This window comes from Leptonychotes weddellii, chromosome 4 (genome assembly GCF_054177405.1).
Source record: "Leptonychotes weddellii isolate Sample4059 chromosome 4, ASM5417740v2, whole genome shotgun sequence".
NCBI classification, from domain to species: domain Eukaryota; kingdom Metazoa; phylum Chordata; class Mammalia; order Carnivora; family Phocidae; genus Leptonychotes; species Leptonychotes weddellii.
Genome location: NC_138372.1, coordinates 131312064 through 131331080, shown reverse-complemented (window position 1 = coordinate 131331080; position 19017 = coordinate 131312064). Strand labels below are relative to the sequence as shown.

Sequence of the window (19017 nt, the reverse complement as noted above, 5' to 3'; positions counted from 1 at the left end):
TTATGCTGGTGATGTGCATTGAATGTTGAAGTGTTTTACTGAGAAATGTATAGGATATAAAAATATAGATTAGAATGGCAAATTTGCTCTTAGAAGATAAATTGATAGCTAGATTGTTCCGTTTCACTTTTAAAAATTATTTTAAAGCGGTGCATTCACGTAGTATCTGAGATATATTGGGCATTTTCATCTGATATCAATGATCAAGATGGATGGAGTCCATATGTATCAGATACCTACTTTGATGGGAGCAGCATTGACTTCTGGCTGCTACTCTCTTGGGGACCGTGCCCTGCTGTCATTTCCAGTGTTGACCAGGCTCCTATTGCTAGAATAGTGCATCTTTCTTCAGCATGTAGTGGGCATATATTCATTTCACATTAAACTCTGCAGTTCTTTGTGTGCTTGGGCCTTTTGCCTCTAACTCCTCTTTCCTTCTCAGTCTGTTGTGTGTAAATTGTCACTGGGGCACTACCCTAAAGGGACGTACAGGATGGTTCATGGCAGGATCTTATTGCTCTGATCTCCGTATCTCTGTTGTTGAGTTAGTTTCCATGCAGATGCGTCTGGTGTTATCAGACAGAGAGTATCCTAGACTCTATCTAGGAAACTAGGAAAAGTGTCTTAAAAGGCCTCTATGCTATTGTTACCAACCTAAAATCCAAAAGGCATGTAGAAATCTACAACTACTGTGATTTGGTAGAATTCTCATGGAGAAATTTCCTGGGGAAAGTAGATATTATCACTGGTCTAAGGATAGAGTGCTGGTCTTGTGAGGAGAGCTGAATACAAAGGAAACAGTGTAGGAGCTGTGATTTCGGTCAAAGTTGGGATGTGACTCGTTCCTATTATACTGAATATATTGAGTTAGTCTCTGGTCTCTAAGAACAGAGATATATCCAGGCCCCAGATATTTTTTTAGTCCTATTTCTGTGTGAGAATCTAGGAGCAGTGATTAGTTATCAGGGCCTCATTTGGAGACCGTATTCCTTCTGAAAGCCAAGTTCAAAGCTCTGTATATCACATCATGAAGTGCAGTCAGGGTGTGCCCATCCTGCCCAGAGGCCTGATGACAGGTCACACCAGCTCTCTGGGCAAGGGGCTCACTTCCAGGTAGCTCTTTCTGACTGCCGGGGAGGACCGTATCCACGTCCCAGACGTTGCATTGCTTTACTGTATTAGTTCAGTGTGATCAGACCTTGCCAGTAGAACTATCTGTGACGATGGAAATGTACCATTATCTGTGCAGTCCAATACCATAGCCACAGGCAGTGATGGTGAGTACTTGAGATGTGGCTACTGCTCATGAAGAACCAAGTTTAAACGTTAGCTTCCATTTCAACTTAAACAGCCGCATGTAGCTATTCTATGGGACAACACAGCTAGCTCTTAGATGTTTTCTGACATGAAATTCAGATGCCGGGTTGGATAAATGGAATGGGAATCCCTTCAGATTTCATCAGGAGAGGGATGCCATACCAACTTTGATGGATCTTCACCAAAGACAGTTCAGTTTTAGGATAATTTGTTTGAAATCAAGTACTCGTCTTTTTTGAATAAATGCGCTAGCTAGAGGGGGAGATTAAATTTCCTCTTACTTGTGACCTCACCACACATGCGAGCTACAACCGGAAAGATATCTGCCAGTTGGTGAGGAGTGAACCCATTTTCTCATGTGTGTGGTCTTGCGATGACTTAGGCCTCAGCGCGGGTTTCAGTGAATTCCCAGAGGTCTTCTGGGAAGCCAAGTTTAGAAAGTTCCTGGCCAGTAAATAAATATCCTGTTTATATTGTAAGTTCACATGTGAGTATCTGAACTATGCTGGCTTCTGAATAACATGATGAAATTTTTTCTTCTTCCCCCTTTAGAACCAAAGAAAATGGCTTTGACAGAGAGCCTTTGCACTCAGAACATCCAAGCAAGCGACCATGCACTATTAGCCCAGGCCAACGGTACAGTCCAAATAACGGCTTATCCTACCAGCCCAATGGCCTGCCTCACCCCACCCCACCTCCACCTCAGCATTACCGTTTGGATGATATGGCCATTGCCCACCACTACAGGGACTCCTATCGACACCCCAGCCACAGGGACCTCAGGGACAGAAACAGACCTATGGGTAAGACTGAAGGATCTGTTCACTTCTTAAATGGTATTGGATGCTTGAAGACTCACATCATTACTTCTCAGCTGAACTTGAGGCTTGAAATCTGTGATAGGGGTAAAAATTCTCTCTCTTTATATTGTCTCCTTTATGAGAACAGTTGGTTAATAAGAGTATGTTCTTTAACAGCTGTGCTTTCTCTCTCTTAATTACTTACGGTCTTTATGATAGCAGACTAATTTTTTTTTTTTTTTTGGAAAGGGATATCTAAATTAATATAAAAGTCTCAACAAATACAAAGTGAATTTTTAGTTTTCTTTTTTTCAATTAGCAATAATCGCGCCTCGGATAAACCTCACTGGCTACGATACTGCCACGGCCCAAAGCTAGTTTTCTTTTTTTAACATTAGAGATTTCATATTCAGCCTGTCTGCCACGAGTATTTTTTAAAATGTTAACATGTTTCTTTTCTTTCATTGTACTTTTATTTCAGATAGTCTTAGAGTTCAATTTGATTTTTCCAGTCTTCGCAGTACTCTGTATTTGAGAAATATGAGATTGACTGATGTCTCTGACTTAAATCAACAGATGTTCTTTGAGGAATGGTTTTGGTACTTTTCTCACCTGCAAGTGACAGTGATTAAATTTAGTATTGACAGTTTTGTGTCATAGATCAAAGTACCAAAGAAAGAATGAGTTTAGGTAAATATGTGATCTGTTTCCTTGTGTTCATTCCTTCTTTACATAAAACTATTGAAGGGAAGCATTTAGGAGACATTGCCTTCTAAAGAACAAATATCTGCCATGCAAAATAAGAGGGAAAGTGAACAAGGTAAGATTTGATACCACGAGATCAGGGGTTGAGGGAACAGCATCAGAGCACTGTTCCCGGGCTCTTTTTTAATTCTTGATTTTGGCAAATCGAGCTGTTGGTAAACTGAGAGCAATCGTTACTCCTTTCTTCTTTTTCCATCTCCTGTGTCCACCACTTACCAGTAGGACATCTTTAGTCAGCTAATTGCTGCCAAGCTTTCCTGACTCGTAGAGTTGGTGGGCAGGGTAGCGGAAATATCAGCGGATGAAGTCTAAGTGGAAAACTAGAACACAGGGCCGAGGACGCAGAACTCTGGGAACAGTGGTCAGCCAGTTATACACTGCTTGAATAGCAGGCACAGTGTTTTTAGCCAGAGACAGAGATAATGTGATGAGCAGAAGTTTATGTAAGCTTTCTCACTAGGTTGCTAGCAAACAGGGCTGCCATATTTGGGTCTTTTTGCCTTTTCTACATTTAACCCACCAAATTTTGTTCAGAAAATAGAAAAGGAGGCTCAGGGTGAGGGGAGGGGCGATGATTGAGGCCCTGGTTGTGAGACAGTCAAAAAGTAGTTCTGCTTCCCCACAACAGTCACTGCTACATTTCTATAGTGTGTCAGACAAATGGCTAAGCCTATCATTTGTGCTTTCTTAATAGCCAGTCTGTCTCATGTTCTCTCAGGTACTATTTCTGAAGAGCTCTCGAAAGTGGTTATGTCATTTTTCAACCTGGATCAATATTTTGACCCCTCCCATCAAATGTGGTAACAACCTCATTCTAAGTAAAGGTCTTGCCATTTATTTATGACTTTAGGCCCCCAAACCATGATTGCTCATTTTCAAATAGAAGTGGACTCACCAGGTCATTGTAAGACCAATTCAAGATACCCTGCTTTTGTAGGTGCTAGGAAACGGCCTCTTTGTTAGGCAGCAAATGCTATTTTATAAAATATCAGTGCCAGTGCACTATAAAGTAATCAGCAAGGAAGTAATTAGGCTTATGTGCAATGATTATGTTTTCATCTGGTAATGTAAACTATCCCTTCATGAATTATATCTATATCTACTGGTTTTATGTGATTTTTCTTCAGACCACATTCCTTACCTTTTAATTATATTAGCTTATAAAACCAATAGTGCTAATCTCTATAAATATGTGCAACTACTTAACCATCCCTAAAGTCTGGCACAGTTTAGTGTGTGTTAATGTAAAATAAAATCTTCATGTATGAGTAACAAATGGTGGTGTTACATCAGGCTGCCATTTTGAGAATATAAAAATTGTCATAAAGGTATACTTCGTATAGAGTGACTTATAAATGCCTATTATGTAGAGACATACACTCACTAGAATCTTTTAATAAAATACCTTTACAAACAGCATTAGTTTATAAGTAAACTTAAGAGTTTTAGTCTAGTTAGCTCAAATCTTCTAAACTATAAGAACTAGTTAGGATTCAACATTACTGTCAGATTGCCCACAAATGGAAATATGCTCTTTAATGATTATGAGCTATTTTCCCCTAGTATATCCCTTTGGTATTATGAATATAAATGAAAATTGTGTGGTGATGCATATTTAAGTATCTAAAATAGAGAAATTAATAAATGCAAAATTTTGAGTTGACTTAGATTTTCCTTTTTAAAGATTTGATTCTATCTAACAAATGACCTTCAGAGTTCAGAAGCAGCAAATGATATATTTTCTTACCAAGTACTTGGGCTCAAACATGTTTCTAATGTACTTTTCTTTTTTTTTAATGAGATGAAGCTTAGCAGTATTCCACAAATGTTGGAATCTCATTAGCCACAGACATCCTATGGCTCATCAATATTACTCCAGGTGTTAGAGCTTGTATCATCACTGACATAGGTCTGCTGAATTTTTGAAACTTTTTTTTAAGATTTTATTATTCATTTAGAGAGAGGACAGGAGTGGGGTGGGAGGAGGGGCAGAAGGAGAGAGAGAATCTCAAGCAGACTCCCTACTGAGCGTGGAGCCTGACCCAGGTCTGGATCTCACAACCGTGAGATCGTGACCTGAGCCAAAATCAAGAGTCAGATGCTCAACTGACTTAGCCACCCAGGCGCTCCTGAAACTTTTGAGACCTCTGGAGTTCTTGGTCCTTAAAAGCAAATAGTAAGATGCCTCCTTTGTGAAAGTTGATGCCATATTTATATCTTCATCACTCTCTGGTTGTTTTCTGTGATGATTCATTTCAGCGGTAGTGTTTTTATTTCCTAAAATACAAGCAACAAATAAGTCAACAAAAATTACATATTTGCAAACATTTCAACTTGAAATAGTCACAACTGAGTAATAACTAAATATTCTTTTCCCCCAGTGTCTTTTCTATTATGCAAATTAACACATATTTGCAATTTTACGTTTTTACCAATAGGTGGCATTGACAATTTTAACTTTAAAAATCTCCGAACATGTTCTAATTAGATAAGAATGATGTGAAGTGTTTTATATTTAGCTTTTTATTTAATCTGAGAAAGTTCCGTCGAGTTTGTGCGCCTCCATCAGCTATAAATTAAGTTGCATTTCATGGTTGGCTGAAAAGAGTCATGTGACCCATCTTTATTTCTCTATATCAGGTAAAAGAGGGGACTTCTAACCACTCTGACTTCACGGAAAGTGAAATGCGGTATCTCCTAAGTCTCATTGTCCTCTAACTCCCCCATGATGCCCTTTTGAGAAGGAGCCTACCTAGGTGCCTAGAAGCCCAAACCATGCCAGACTTAATTTGCTATTCAGAGTAATGGTGTGAGAAGTACTAACCAAAAAGGGGTTTTAATCATTTAAAATGGAAAATATTGCCATAGTCCAATGCCTTTCTTTTCTGGTAGAAACTAAGGTGTTTCCTCCATAATGAATTTGTAAGATGAGCAACACGTTTCCCGGTATCTCTGCTCATAGCCTTCCACCCTATCCTCTCAGTGAGACACATTTGTTTCTGTTTTGATGAGCATCCTACCTAATTGCTCATGGCCATTGCTGTTGTTGCTCACTTGGTAAGCTTTTCCATGTCACCTTTTTGTGTTGTACCTTAACTGTGATGCTAACAAGCATTAATACTTAAGGTTATAGATTTCAGATTGGGATTTTTGGTTTCTTGGCTTGGATTTAAGATATTTGTCCAAAGTTGGGGCACCTGGGTTGCTCAGTTAAGCAGCCAACTCTTGATTTCGGCTCAGGTCATGATCTCACAGTTGTGAGATCCAGACCTGGGTCAGGCTCCACGCTCAGTAGGGAGTCTGCTTGAGATTCTCTCCCTCCCTCTCCGTCTGCCCCCGCCCCCCACTTGCGCACATGAGCTCTCTCTCTCTCTCAAAATAAATAAAATCTTTAAAAAAAAGATATTTGTCCAGAATTATACCTGGTATGTTGCATTTTTTTTCCTAAATGACGTCCAGTGTATTTCTTTAAAAAAATTTTTTTTTGGTAAATCAAATGAGTGTATATTGCTTTCATATTTTGCAAGCCCTCTCTTCATGGCCTAATTTCATCATGGAGGTATATGCAATAGGGTTGTTTCATTTGCCTCTCTGTGGCTAATGAAATGTGGAAAAATTGTACCGTGCTCGTTTTAGAAAAGCATATCCCTGCCCATGTAAAGTGATTTATGCTGCCTTTATTTTTAATGGTAGAGAGCCACGTTTTGAAACCACTTAATGTCTCCTTGTGGTTTCTCATATTTATTAAGAGTTAGTATATATTTGTATTTTCAATTTGGGAACATTATATGGATGACTGACTCAGTGTTTGGTGTCACTTTACTCCCCTTTCTTCCTACTTAAAAGAAAGGGTTCTGACCCTATGACCTCTAACATTCCTCCTAGTTTTTAACATTCTATCATTCTAGGAAGAGCCCATTAGGCAGTTGTGAACGTGAGTCTGACTTACGTCTCCATTCAAAATCGAATACATCTTCACATCCTTTGGTTTAGTCTTTGCTGAGTGCCTGTGTGTGTATGGATGGTGTCCTGATTGCTGTAGGGTGATCAGCCTTCTTCTCTGCATTCATAGGGTTGCATGGCACACGCCAAGAAGAAATGATTGATCACAGACTAACAGACAGAGAATGGGCAGAGGAGTGGAAACATCTTGACCATGTAAGATGTCGGTAATCACTTAGGTTAAAATAGGTTTCAGAAACAGCCGGAGTGGGGTTATATGATAAAAGAAATGCTGGGGATGCTTTGAGGTTATTATGTTCTGTGCTATCCTTGAAGAAAGGAATGAATGGGAAGATGTGCGATAAAATACAGGATTTGATTTCTACGTTGATATCAAAGGCACTAACGTAAGAGAAATGTGAGGTCGTGGAAAGGAACCCTCAGAGCCAGATCCGTGGCTTCCTGTTTTATTGCAAATGGGTCACTGGGTTTATACAGTAATGGGATTAGTATTGGGAACTTGGCTGTGTGCCTCCAGCCGAACTCTCTGTCGTGAGTTGTGTTCACGCCTCCCACGTTTTACTCTCATTCCCATTGAGTTTACTCCTCTGTCGGGTCTCCATTTCAAATCCGGCCTTTGAAAATACTAGGCTGAAGGAAGCCTTCGGGAACACAGTGGCATCCTTCATCGTCCCGCGGTAATCGGTTCGCTGTCCGCCGGAGTGGTTCCGTGGTGGTGATGGCTGTGTTCTTCCCCCGTGCCCGTCCCTCCCACAGCTGTTGAACTGCATCATGGACATGGTGGAGAAGACGCGGCGGTCCCTCACTGTACTGCGGCGGTGTCAGGAGGCCGACCGCGAGGAGCTGAATTACTGGATCCGGCGCTACAGCGACGCTGAGGACTTGAAGAAAGGCGGAGGCGGCGGAGGCGGCCACTCCCGGCAGCAGAGCCCCGTCAACCCGGACCCGGTCGCGCTAGGTACTTTCCTTTGGGTGGACGCGCCGAACGGATAGTTCTCACACTCATAGTGCCGATCTCACGTTCAGTGGGGTCTTTGCAAAAATAAAGGGTATGTGGGACCTTTTAGAGCAGTAAACACTTGACATCCCCAGTAGTCCCTGTGTCTCCGAGAGGAAGCCGGGGGACTGGCTGACTCAGAGGCGGGTGCAAAACTTAAGCTCCTCTTTCCAGGGTGACGCTGGGCTCGGGGCAGAGCTTCAAGGCTGGGCCAGGGTTTCACCCGCGTCAGGGAGACATGTGCCCCTGCACAGCCCAGCTCTCTGCACCCTGCCCCCCAGCGTGCCAGAACAAAATCTCAGGGCACCGCGAGCCTCTGAGGCTGCAGCAAGCTCTCCAGGGAGTTCTGCTCCTGCACACCGTGTTGGATGCGTGTTGTCTGATTTTTAACTGAAGACACGGTCTCTAAGACAGCCTTGTTTTCCAGCTGTATCTTTTATTTTCATAAAACACTTAACCAGGAAGAGAGACCTTAATGGGTTACATAGTCTGCCTGCTGGCACTTGCAAATTAGTGATGAAGGGAGCATTGTCTTCTGGTGACTTGACCTTAACCTAGATGGCGTAAAGCCTTCCTTTTATTTTTTTTTTTCAAATTTTTATTTAAATTCTAATTAGTTAACATAGAGTGTAATACGGGCTTCAGGACTGTGTAAAGCCTTTATTGACTCTAGTTATATATACAACTGTTATTATAGTTGTGCTTTAGAAATTGAATGCTTAATGTGTAGCCATATCTAATATTGATATATGGAGATTGTCGAGGTTATAAATAGAATATCATCACAAATACTGGAAAGAGAGCCTGAACCTGGGAGAATTTTTGAGTAGCCTGTGAACTTTTGTCTCAATTAATATCAAGATGTTACCATTTACACTGCTGGCTAGGACACGTGGGTACCATCTGAGTAAACTTAGTGGATACGGATTTGTGTTGATCCGTGTTCCCTCATCTCAGTTTTCTTATTTGTTTAGCCACACACCTGTCAACTCACTCAGGGCGCAGTCTGCACCGCAAACAAAACTAATTACACATGTGTAGATTAAACTCATGACTTTGGCCTCATTATCACTCTGGGCTGATTATTAAAAATTAAAAACTTGTCTATTACCTGGCTATTGATCATATTATCTTTTTTATTAAAATTATTCCTAGGCAATAAAGTTCCCTTTGTGCTTTAGGTTTGTGGATTCCTGCTAATCCCTGAATGCTGAATGCTTATTACCATAATAAGTATTATATAAAGAAAGATTCCAAGTCACTTACTTTACTAAGTACTATTCTAAAGCATGTTTTAAAGACAGATGTGCATTTGTTAGGATACATTAAGGCAAGCAATGAAAATAGGTTTAATTTGAACCAACATCGGTCCATGTAAAACTATTTAGAGCAGAGTTGAATAAGTATCCTGTTTTTTATTTCCTTACTGTGAACAAAAACTTATTAATCATGATGGATCTGTTCAGGACAAATAAAGGGGGTATTTGTAACCATGCAGTGTAGACAAAAATTGAAAGCCTTAACTAAATAAAATTTTAAGAGTAAAAGTGTTCAGTTTAACCTACTTTATTGAACTGATTTTGTTGAGCCAGTACTTATTTATTGAACGTTTACTATGTGCCAGGCATTGTGTTAGGCAATGTAATAAAGGAATAAAATCCTTCCTTCCTTCCCTCGATGAACTTTTGATATATTGGAGAAGATAGGCGGGGCCACAGCTAGTGACCAGACGGCCCCTGAACTGACAGGATTAGTATTATCTGCTGTCTGCTGTCAAAGAAAAAGTTCAGAAACTGATGGGACTTCATGCCTAAGTGAGTTATTTTCAGCCCACAAAATATAGGACACATTATATCATCACACTGTTGCATACACATTCTGGTGATGCAAATGTATATTGTTTTCGAGGACGATGGGTTTAGTTTGCCTGTTAACTTAAAGAATAAAGTTGGTTTTAAAAACTTCTTAGGAGTACCCAAATTACATTATTTCCGATGATGCTTAATGAATTCATAGTTTTGGTCATACAAGGTTGCTTTGGCTTTAAGCTTTTGTAGATTGTATTATTCAAAGACTACAAGCTCCTTTCTTTGTTTGGACTCTGACTTTTTTTCTTTTAATAAACAGTCATGTTCGTTAGGGCCACAGTACCCTAGACTGCCTTTTAGAAACCATCCCAACTGGAGAGGTAACTTGTCAAAAGCCACACAGTGTGCAAGTTTAAGCATCCCGCATGGCCTTTCATTGTGCGCCCTTCCCTAGCCTCGAAGCCTTTGAGTTTTGTTTTGTGGGGCTGGGCTGTGGCTCTAAGACAGACGGTGGTTGGTAATCATGGACCACACTCATACACATTGTTTTCGAAGGTTCTCTCCTAGATTTTGGAGTTGAATGTATTGATGTGTAAAGAAAGGATCAGAGATTACTGGCGGATGAGTCTCATTTCTGCCTCCAGAAAGTGTGTCATGGGGTGTGTGTGCATAGATAAGAACTATGGCTGTGTTTGTATCTTTATGTACACATAGAGCTCTGTAGCCTGCAGTTACATTACCTGTGTTTCTTTTAGCTCAATTCTCTCTCTTCTGCAGCTGCTACAGAGGTCAAATGAGACCTGCAGAACTTCAGAATAATATTATAGGAGATATCTTTAGTTCAAAATATTTCCTTGGTTTCCTGCCTAGCTTGGAAACATTGGCAGTTTTCAGTCACACACACACACACTCAGCATTTTTAAATTGCATTTGGGGACTGGACAGAGGAGAACGTAACCTCCGTGACCACTCTGTTGTACTTGTTAAACTTACTCCCATTCTCACTTTTGAAATATATCTATAGTGTTAAGTCAGTGTGAGGGATTAGTAAGAGAATATGACTCATCTATTACTAATTGAATTTTGGCGAGTTTTCCCTAGATATTAATTAAATAAAGGCTATTTTGTATAGCCTCTTGAACAATTTTAAAATTGAGTACACACTGAGCCCATAATGTTGTTTTGACTCAAAAACAGGTTGGTATCTTGAAGGACTCTTCAGAATATTAGATTTTTTCCTTGAGATCATAGATTTGTATTATTTTTATTGTTATTACCCACTTTCCAGGAAAACTCCAAGTATTCAAGTACTAAAATTAGAAAGCTAATTTTTAAAACAATTGTCTTTATTTTCAAAGTATGACTTGTTTTTTGTACACTTAAGTTTTGTTACATGGTGAATTTCACCCAAGAGAAGCTAATGCCATCAGAATCGACACATAGGGTCACTGAAGTAGAATTGCTTTTGTCCAAATAGGTGGGTAGGTGCTGGTTAGCACTTCATGGGCCTGAGTGTTGATCTGGGTCTCTGTGCGGCTGCTTTTCTCCTCCTTTGTCTCCATTCCTCTTTTCTCTCAGTGTGCTGTTCATATCACTCTCTTGGCTCCTGACATTTTATTTCCTTCAAATTACTTTCTTTTTACTGGCTGTGTACTATTCTAGAATCTTCCTATAGTTCATCTTGTATTTGTGTGCTTTCCCTCTGTGTTTCTCAAGAAGTTCTTTATACCATTAGAGTTAAAGGAAGTATCCAGAGACTGCGGCGTAAATCTCTGAAATAGGAATACATTTTTCCCTTTTTTAATTTTTTGAATGTTTGGATATTGTGATGAGAATGTATGAAATTTTGAAAATACTTTCATGTGTGTTTTGGTAAGGTTTTGACTCTTGCCAGAAAGAGAAATGTCAGAAAGAGGCATTTTGTTTGTTTTAAATGGAATGAAAAGTCCAGTTGATCGTTCATAAAAAAGCTCAGGAATTCTAAGTTTGGCAAATTAATACCATCCCTGCCTCAAGTAGACTGGTAGGGAAATTGGTATTTTAAAATTCCACTGGCCAGCAAGCTTTATGATTGTCATATAATTGAATTACAGAATTTCTCATTACTGTCTAAAACCTCAGGTAATCTAGCATGAAGGTTAAAAGCACAGATTTTCTGGGTTCAGACACCTAGTTCCTCCTCTTCCTAGTTTTGTCACCTTTGGCAAGTAATTCTCTGTGCTTCAGTTTCCTCGTCTATAAGATGCAAATGGTAATAATACATACTTCATAGATGTTTCTGTATTAAATGAGTTAATAGGTATAAATCATATGGGACAGTGCCTGACCCATAAGTAGATGTGATAAAAGTAATGGGTGCTATTGTTCTTTTAATACGTAATCTCAGAAGGAACTTTAAAGGACAGGGGTACATGAAACCAACTTGCTTCGCATCCAAGATTATAAAATTAGAGTAGATTCTTAAGTATTTTTTTCATTCTGAAAATACATCGAACAGTAATTTTTAGGTGACTTCGTTATTTAACAGGCAGAAAAACTAGAAAAGGGGAATTCTGTCTTAAACACAGTTAAATCTGTTGTGCCTTTGGGACCCTAATTCATAATACAAGACTATGGAAAAATAGTTTGCTCCCAACCAAAGAAATATATCCTGTCTTACTATCAGATTATAAAAACCACAACCATGTTTTTCAGAGTATATCTGCATATACAAGTTTAGAGTTTTGTATACTTGTATTGATTCCTTGAAATCACATCATGAAATTCGTTTCAAGATCATTCATCTTAAGTGCCCACTGTATTTAAGTATATTGGGTTTAAAAAGATGGGAGTAATAGATATACCCATCTTTTAAAAACAAGAAGAGATGATTGCCTCCTACTAGGTATTTTTGTTGTTAAAAACAGAAATCCTAATGTAGTTCTGGCTTCTAAGTTTGGTTTGGGCTTCTGAAACATAATATTGAAGTTTCTGAATTGATTATCCTTAAAAATAATAACTAGCGTTTGTAAAGGTGAACTCACTTAACCCATCCTTTCTTTTGGTGGTTTTTTGTGATAGATATTATCATGCTCTCAGCCTCATTCTGCCCACTACAGAATGAAGGCCATACCTAGGTACTGCCAAGCTTTGAGCCTTGCTGTCCTGGGTCAAATGAGGTCCCATTGGTTCTCCAAAGGCTATCAGCTCATCCCTTCATCTGTATTGATGGCAGCCCTTGCTGTTTCTAGTATCCAGTGGTCCCATTATGTCGTAAGTGTAGTGCATCTTGCATCTCCTACATCATAGATTGCTTTTCCTGTTCTTCCACGTTTCTTATAACTACTCCTGCACCTTGACGCAGTCCCTCTCTTCATAGACATGTTCTCTTCTGGAGGCTCCTTCTCCTCTCACCCCCAAACAATTTGGGTCCCAAAACAAGCCAAACTCAATTTAGGACTTTTCTATAATTTTGCAGTTTTTCAGTAGTTACATATATATATGTTTCACACTTTAAACCATCTCCTATAGGCTCTTCTGTCTTTGTTTCTATGACTGCATTTTAATACAACTATCCATTTTATAGCAACTAATGTTTTATAGGTGGTCAAGATTTAATGGCAAATAAAAATTCGCTGCTTTGAAATCTGGGCCTTAAAAACACAAGGTGTCGGGGTGCCTGGGTGGCTCAGTTGGTTAAGCGACTGCCTTCGGCTCGGGTCATGATCCTGGAGTCCCGGGATTGAGTTCCGCATCGGGCTCCCTGCTCAGCGGGGAGTCTGCTTCTCCCTCTCCCGCTCCCCCTCTTGTGCTGTCTCTCTCTCTCACTCTCTCACTCAAATAAATAAATAAAATCTTAAAAAATAAAAATAAAAAAATAAAAAAAACGTAAGGTGTTTTACATAGGTTTGTCTAGAGCAGTCAATATTCTAAATTAAAGAAGTCCTCAGAGGGAAGTTGTCTCTTGTAATATTGAGCAACTTCAGGATTGTTTTGTTTTTTAAACTCAGTATTGCCCATAAAGACATTGTTATTGCTGCTACTTCAACAGAAGTGAAGATAGTATATTTATTAGTCATTTGGTTTCTGTAGCGATTGAGGTATTCCGATTGTAGTATTCATCAGTGTATCAAAAATAGATTCTGAGGAGTACATCTGATCGCTCCATTCTTATATACATTTACATATATATGTAAATCTGTGAATATAAAAATATTTTTGCCTTTAGATTCTTATTTTGAAAAGAAGTTCTTTTAGAAAGTAGGGATTAAGAAAAGTTTTACTTGATTGGCTTTGGTGTTTCTGTTGGGTTTCAAGGTCAGGTGCAGTTTGAGTCTATATGTCACTGAGAATTTTAGGGATATATAGCCAACTTGAAATATTGCGTAACTTTCCAGTGTGGTATATGGACCCTCACAATCTACTGTACAGCTCCTGGGAAGGTGGGCGCCTGATTTAAGCCTTATACATTATCTTTGAGTAAATTTGGGGACTATAAATATTTATGAGTTTTAAATAAAATTTATACAAATATCATGTAAGAAATTTGAGGACTTCCCAACAAGAACTAAGCGAACTACTAACTATGGAAATAACTTCTATCCCCAAGTGACATATACTCAGTGAATAAAAAATTACTGTTGTATATTGCTTAATCCAAGTCTCTTGAGAGGTTTTTTTGTTTTTCTTTTTTCCTTTCCTTTCTTTTTAAGTTTTGTGCTATGTGGATTTAAGTGCTGGAAGAAAAAGAAACTTTAAGGTGCTTGTTTCCACCTTAATTATTGATGAGGAAATAAGTATCCATTCTTACTGGACAGCCTACTAAATAATAACAGTGATAACAATTATGAGGGTAATAACATCTAAAGTCCAGTGAGAATTTGGGATGTGCCATGCTGAGCATGTAATAGGAAGTACCTCTTTCAGTCTCCACAGCAGTGCACTCAAATGTTGTACTGGTATCCCCACTTTACAGATGTGGTGACTAAGAGATGGAGAAACTAACCTGCTCAGTGTCACCTGACTAGTAGGTGGCAAAGCCAAGATTCAACTTCACTGAGCTCTAGAACGAACTCTCTTTTACTTATGCTCTCTGGGGCGGTAGTTTCTTTCATGCATGGCCTTTGGGTGACTTAACATTACCTTTCCATTCCCTGTAATAATGATTGACCATTTATAAATACTTTTTACCAAGCTGTTGATCTTGTCTTAATCCAATAAATGGAAAAAAAAAATTGTTTTTTACTTTGGAGAAGGCATGGTTTTTCTTTACATATCTATTCTTACACTAAAGCCAAAATCTATTCCTAGAAAACCGTCTTTAAAAGCTCTCATAGGTTTCTCTCTGTTTCATTGTGTCATATGGTTAAATGTGAACTTGATTACACTTTTTTTATTTCTTCTGGAAATAGTTGTAGTGGTGTGGAAGGTAATCCTGATGAATCTAATTAGCCACATCACATTTCCTTGAAGTTGTGTGTGCACCACAGTTTTATCTAGCTGTTTTATGAATGAAAATTACTTAAATAAAAACATTTTGGTTTTCATCATTTTCCTTACAGAAATCACTGTGTGCATGAGAATAATCATGAGAATGGGTATTTCAAGTGCATCTGATTATCATGTAATCATGAAATTATAATGTAAAGTTTTAAGAATTTGTATATTTGGAATAATTACAGATTTAAGAAACATTGCAAAGATAATACAGAGAGTTTCCAGATGCCCTTCATTAAGCTATAATAAGCTTTTCCTAATTCAGAATAGTTGGGGAAATCTTCAGTTTTAGCCACTATCAGTGTACCCTGCAAGGAATCAAAACATTCAGACCTATTTAAGGCATTCAAATGTAAAATGATATATATACCTAGCTAAATTGAGTGTGCTTTTCTGTTTTCCATAATCTATATTCTGGTACTTGACATTTCTTATGAATGAAGGGACTATCTTAATTACTTGAAATTTATCACGGGTTGAATGATTGTTCTATTTATAAAAGTTAAAATGATTTTTTTCCTGCCCCCAAACCTCTAAATACATAGGCTTTCGTTGAAAAATTCAATATGGAAGACGTGTAGTACATATTTTAACTATGGAAGACTGTACACTTTCAGTTTATTTTCTATCATATATAGAAAAATGTAAAAGGTGTCCTGTCATTTCCACAAACATGTTATTTTGGAGGTTAGCATTCCTACATCAACTTATTATGATCTGTTTTCTCAAACTTTTAAAATTTGACAAGGATAAGCACAGCATTTCATTTAAAGTGAAACGTCATTGGCTCTTTTAGAAAGCACGTACTAATCTTGTTTTAACTGAATATCTCTGAATCCACTCTCATGATTCTTTCCTCCTTCCACCCATGTCAAATCCTTACGATCCGATTTGTGTGAAAATGTTTAGTGTCCAGTGAGATTTTTAAGAAGTCATTGGGAGAACTGGTTAACCATGGAGTAAGGCTCACTATTTATTGAAAGGTGGTGGTATCAGAGCTATGTGAAAATTATATTAGCCTAAGATTTGATTTTTTTAACTACCAATCTGACTCTTGAAAAGAGAACTCCCAAATACGATTTATTTTCTTGAACAAAATAAACATGCCTGTAGAAATTCTCAGAGTGGCGGGGTTCTGGGAGCAGTGCTCCCAGACATCCTGTTGGATAATGAAATCACTGAAGTTGTTTAATTTTGAGCGTACAAGGCATTTAAGCCAATGACCTTCTGTTTTCCTTGAGCTCTGATGACTGGCCTTGCTATTTGTGTTTATTTTCTAGAGGTGAAATGCTCAGCCTTTTAGAATGATGTTTTTGTAGAGCAGCCAAGAGAATGGGAAGTTGCTTGCTTCTATTCTGTGTAATGACATAACGTGCTTATGGTGCTTTCTTCCTCTCCCCACCCGCTTTGCATCCTTTTCCTAGATGCGCATCGGGAATTCCTTCACAGGCCTGCTTCTGGATACGTGCCAGAGGAGATCTGGAAGAAAGCTGGTAAGAACTGTTGAAAAACACGAGTCTAGTGTTGTGCCAGCTGTGTTCATGCAGCGATGGGAGGAGCGACAAGGAGGGCCTTTCCTGCTAACGACAGCAAAAACAGAACAGTCCCCCCGCCACAAGCCAAAAATTTAAAATCCTAATTAATATCCTTCCACCGGACCTGATTAGAACACGGAATAGTTTTCATTCGAGGAACATCTGCTAGTGCCACGTAATTGACCGTCGGACAGTGTTTCTGTTGTAAACCCCTGTTTTTCAGGTGCTCTCATAGTTTCGGGCTAAAAGCTTGTGTAAGAGGTCTCAGCTTGCATGCGCTTTACTCTTAATGAAAAACTAATGTTTTAGGGGCACCTGGGTGGCTCAGTCGTTAGGCGTCTGCCTTCAGCTCAGGTCATGATCCCGGGGTCCTGGGATCGAGCCCCGGGTCGGGCTCCCTGCTCAGTGGGGAGTCTGCTTCTCCCTCTCTCACTCCCCCTGCTTGTGTTCCCTCTCCCACTGCGTCTCTCTGTCAAATAAATAAAATCTTAAAAAAAAAAACCAACAACAAAACTCTTAAAAAAAAAAAAAAAACTAATGTTTTAGAAATTAAATTGCGTACGTCAGTCCTTTCTCCTGATTTTTAAAAGTGGAGATAGAATTGGCACGTCTCCAAAATTCTTTAAAAAATCCTAACAAAACTAGTTTTGTTGAGGTACTCCCAGACTTATGACTACAACCAATATTTAAAATTGATCTTCTGGGCTAATTAATATTCAGTGACCAGAACTAAATTGTTTCCTAAATTAAATGACAAAGTTGCTAAACTTCTATATTTTCCTCCTGTGTACACGATCAGATTTTTATTAAGAGATACTGGTCTCCATTTTGGGGCTGATTTAAAGTTCCCAGTGACACACTGACTGCGGAAGGTTTGGATCTGGCTGAATCTTGGGGGAACACCAATACTTAGAAAAGTTGAGCCAAAACCTTGCAAAAACTGACTCAGGAGAGAAGCATAAAACCTGTTTCAAGAGTTAAAGATGATGTGCCAGACACATACTGTGGCTTTGAGCTGCTCTAAACTCCAGCTATTAAAATAGTTTGACTGGAGAAACTGGAAAATGCTATTTCTGCAAAGGGTCAGATGGGTGTAGGGCTGGGATCCCTAATCAAGGGGAAATAGTGAAGGAAAGGGTCTCTTGGGGTTGTAATTTGATCCACCTCTGTCCGTAGTTCTTTACAACTTGGCTGATGCTCTGATCATTTGGCTCTTACCCAAGTGTTTTTAAAGATTTTCTAAGAAATACCTGTTTTTGGGGCGCCTGGATGGCTCAGTTGGTTAAGCGACTGCCTTCGGCTCAGGTCATGATCCTGGAGTCTCTGGATCGAGTCCCGCATCGGGCTCCCTGCTCGGGGGGGAGTCTGCTTCTCCCTCTGACCCTCCCCCCTCTCATGTACTCTCTCTCATTCTCTCTCTCTCAAATAAGTAAATAAAATCTTTAAAAAAAAAAAATACCTATTTTTGTAAGAGTGATAAGGAGTTTCAAAATCTGATAGTATGCTAGACCTGGTAGCTTACATTGAGAACCAGAAGGCTCTCTTGCATGTCCAATATGCAAATCAGGTAGATATTCAGCTTAAAGGTTATATATGTTGCTAAGCTGCATAGTCTTCCCAGATTTACAGCATCACCTCTAAGATTTCTTCCTGGGTCATGGGGTACTCCCAAGCTGTTAAAATGTGCCGCGTGTCACCTAGCTGGAAAAAGAATTGCTACATCTTCTTTCTGACCACTATTTCTTCCCCATTCTTAAGCTGTCAGTGCAACTTATTCCAACAAGAGACACAAAGAATTGCCATTTTGGACAGCAGAAGGATGACATTTTATGTTGAGGGAGAGAGTCTTTCTCTGCATTTCCTTTATTTATGTGTATTGAAGTTAAATCCTTGATAGTTCATAAAGAAAAATTGACAGGAAAGCCTTGTGTAATCCAAATTCTTTTTCTGTGCTATTATCTGCTCAAGTCTTTGTTTGACTGCTATTATGCGAGAGCAGATTTTTCTGAATATACCACCTTTGTTGGAAAGTCAACTTGAATAGCTCTGCACAAAGGAAGTCCTACCATAAGTGGTAAGCAATTGGAAGCAGATTCAAAACTGCACTATATATTTGCCACTTAATCAGGTTCTTTAAAAATTTGACATGTTGTAATCTATTGAGTCCACTCTTATTTTTCTTCACTGTTTTGTGGGTTTCGGAAACTAATTCTGGGTATACTTGACATCGTGGGGGCTGCACAAGTAGAGAAAGAACAATCCTTGCTTCTGTTATGTCCATGGACTCTCTAAGAAGCGTTAAACCTTATTAAACGAATGCCCAGAACATTTTTTAGATGTGCCTATATTCTATCTTA

The 19017-nt window shown here is 39.0% G+C and overlaps 1 protein-coding gene and 1 pseudogene across 1 annotated transcript in view; one reads left to right on the top strand and one right to left on the bottom strand.

Annotated features, from left to right (window-relative positions):
- RUNX1T1 (RUNX1 partner transcriptional co-repressor 1) overlaps positions 1-19017 on the top strand; it is a 218024-nt gene that overhangs the window by 93150 nt on the left and 105857 nt on the right. Inside the window, 4 exon segments of the mRNA XM_081817130.1 lie at positions 1870-2120; positions 6955-7040; positions 7602-7803; positions 16550-16618. Of these exon segments, the coding sequence (XP_081673256.1) occupies positions 1870-2120; positions 6955-7040; positions 7602-7803; positions 16550-16618 (608 nt within the window).
- LOC115940054 (U4 spliceosomal RNA) lies at positions 2377-2493 on the bottom strand (annotated as a pseudogene).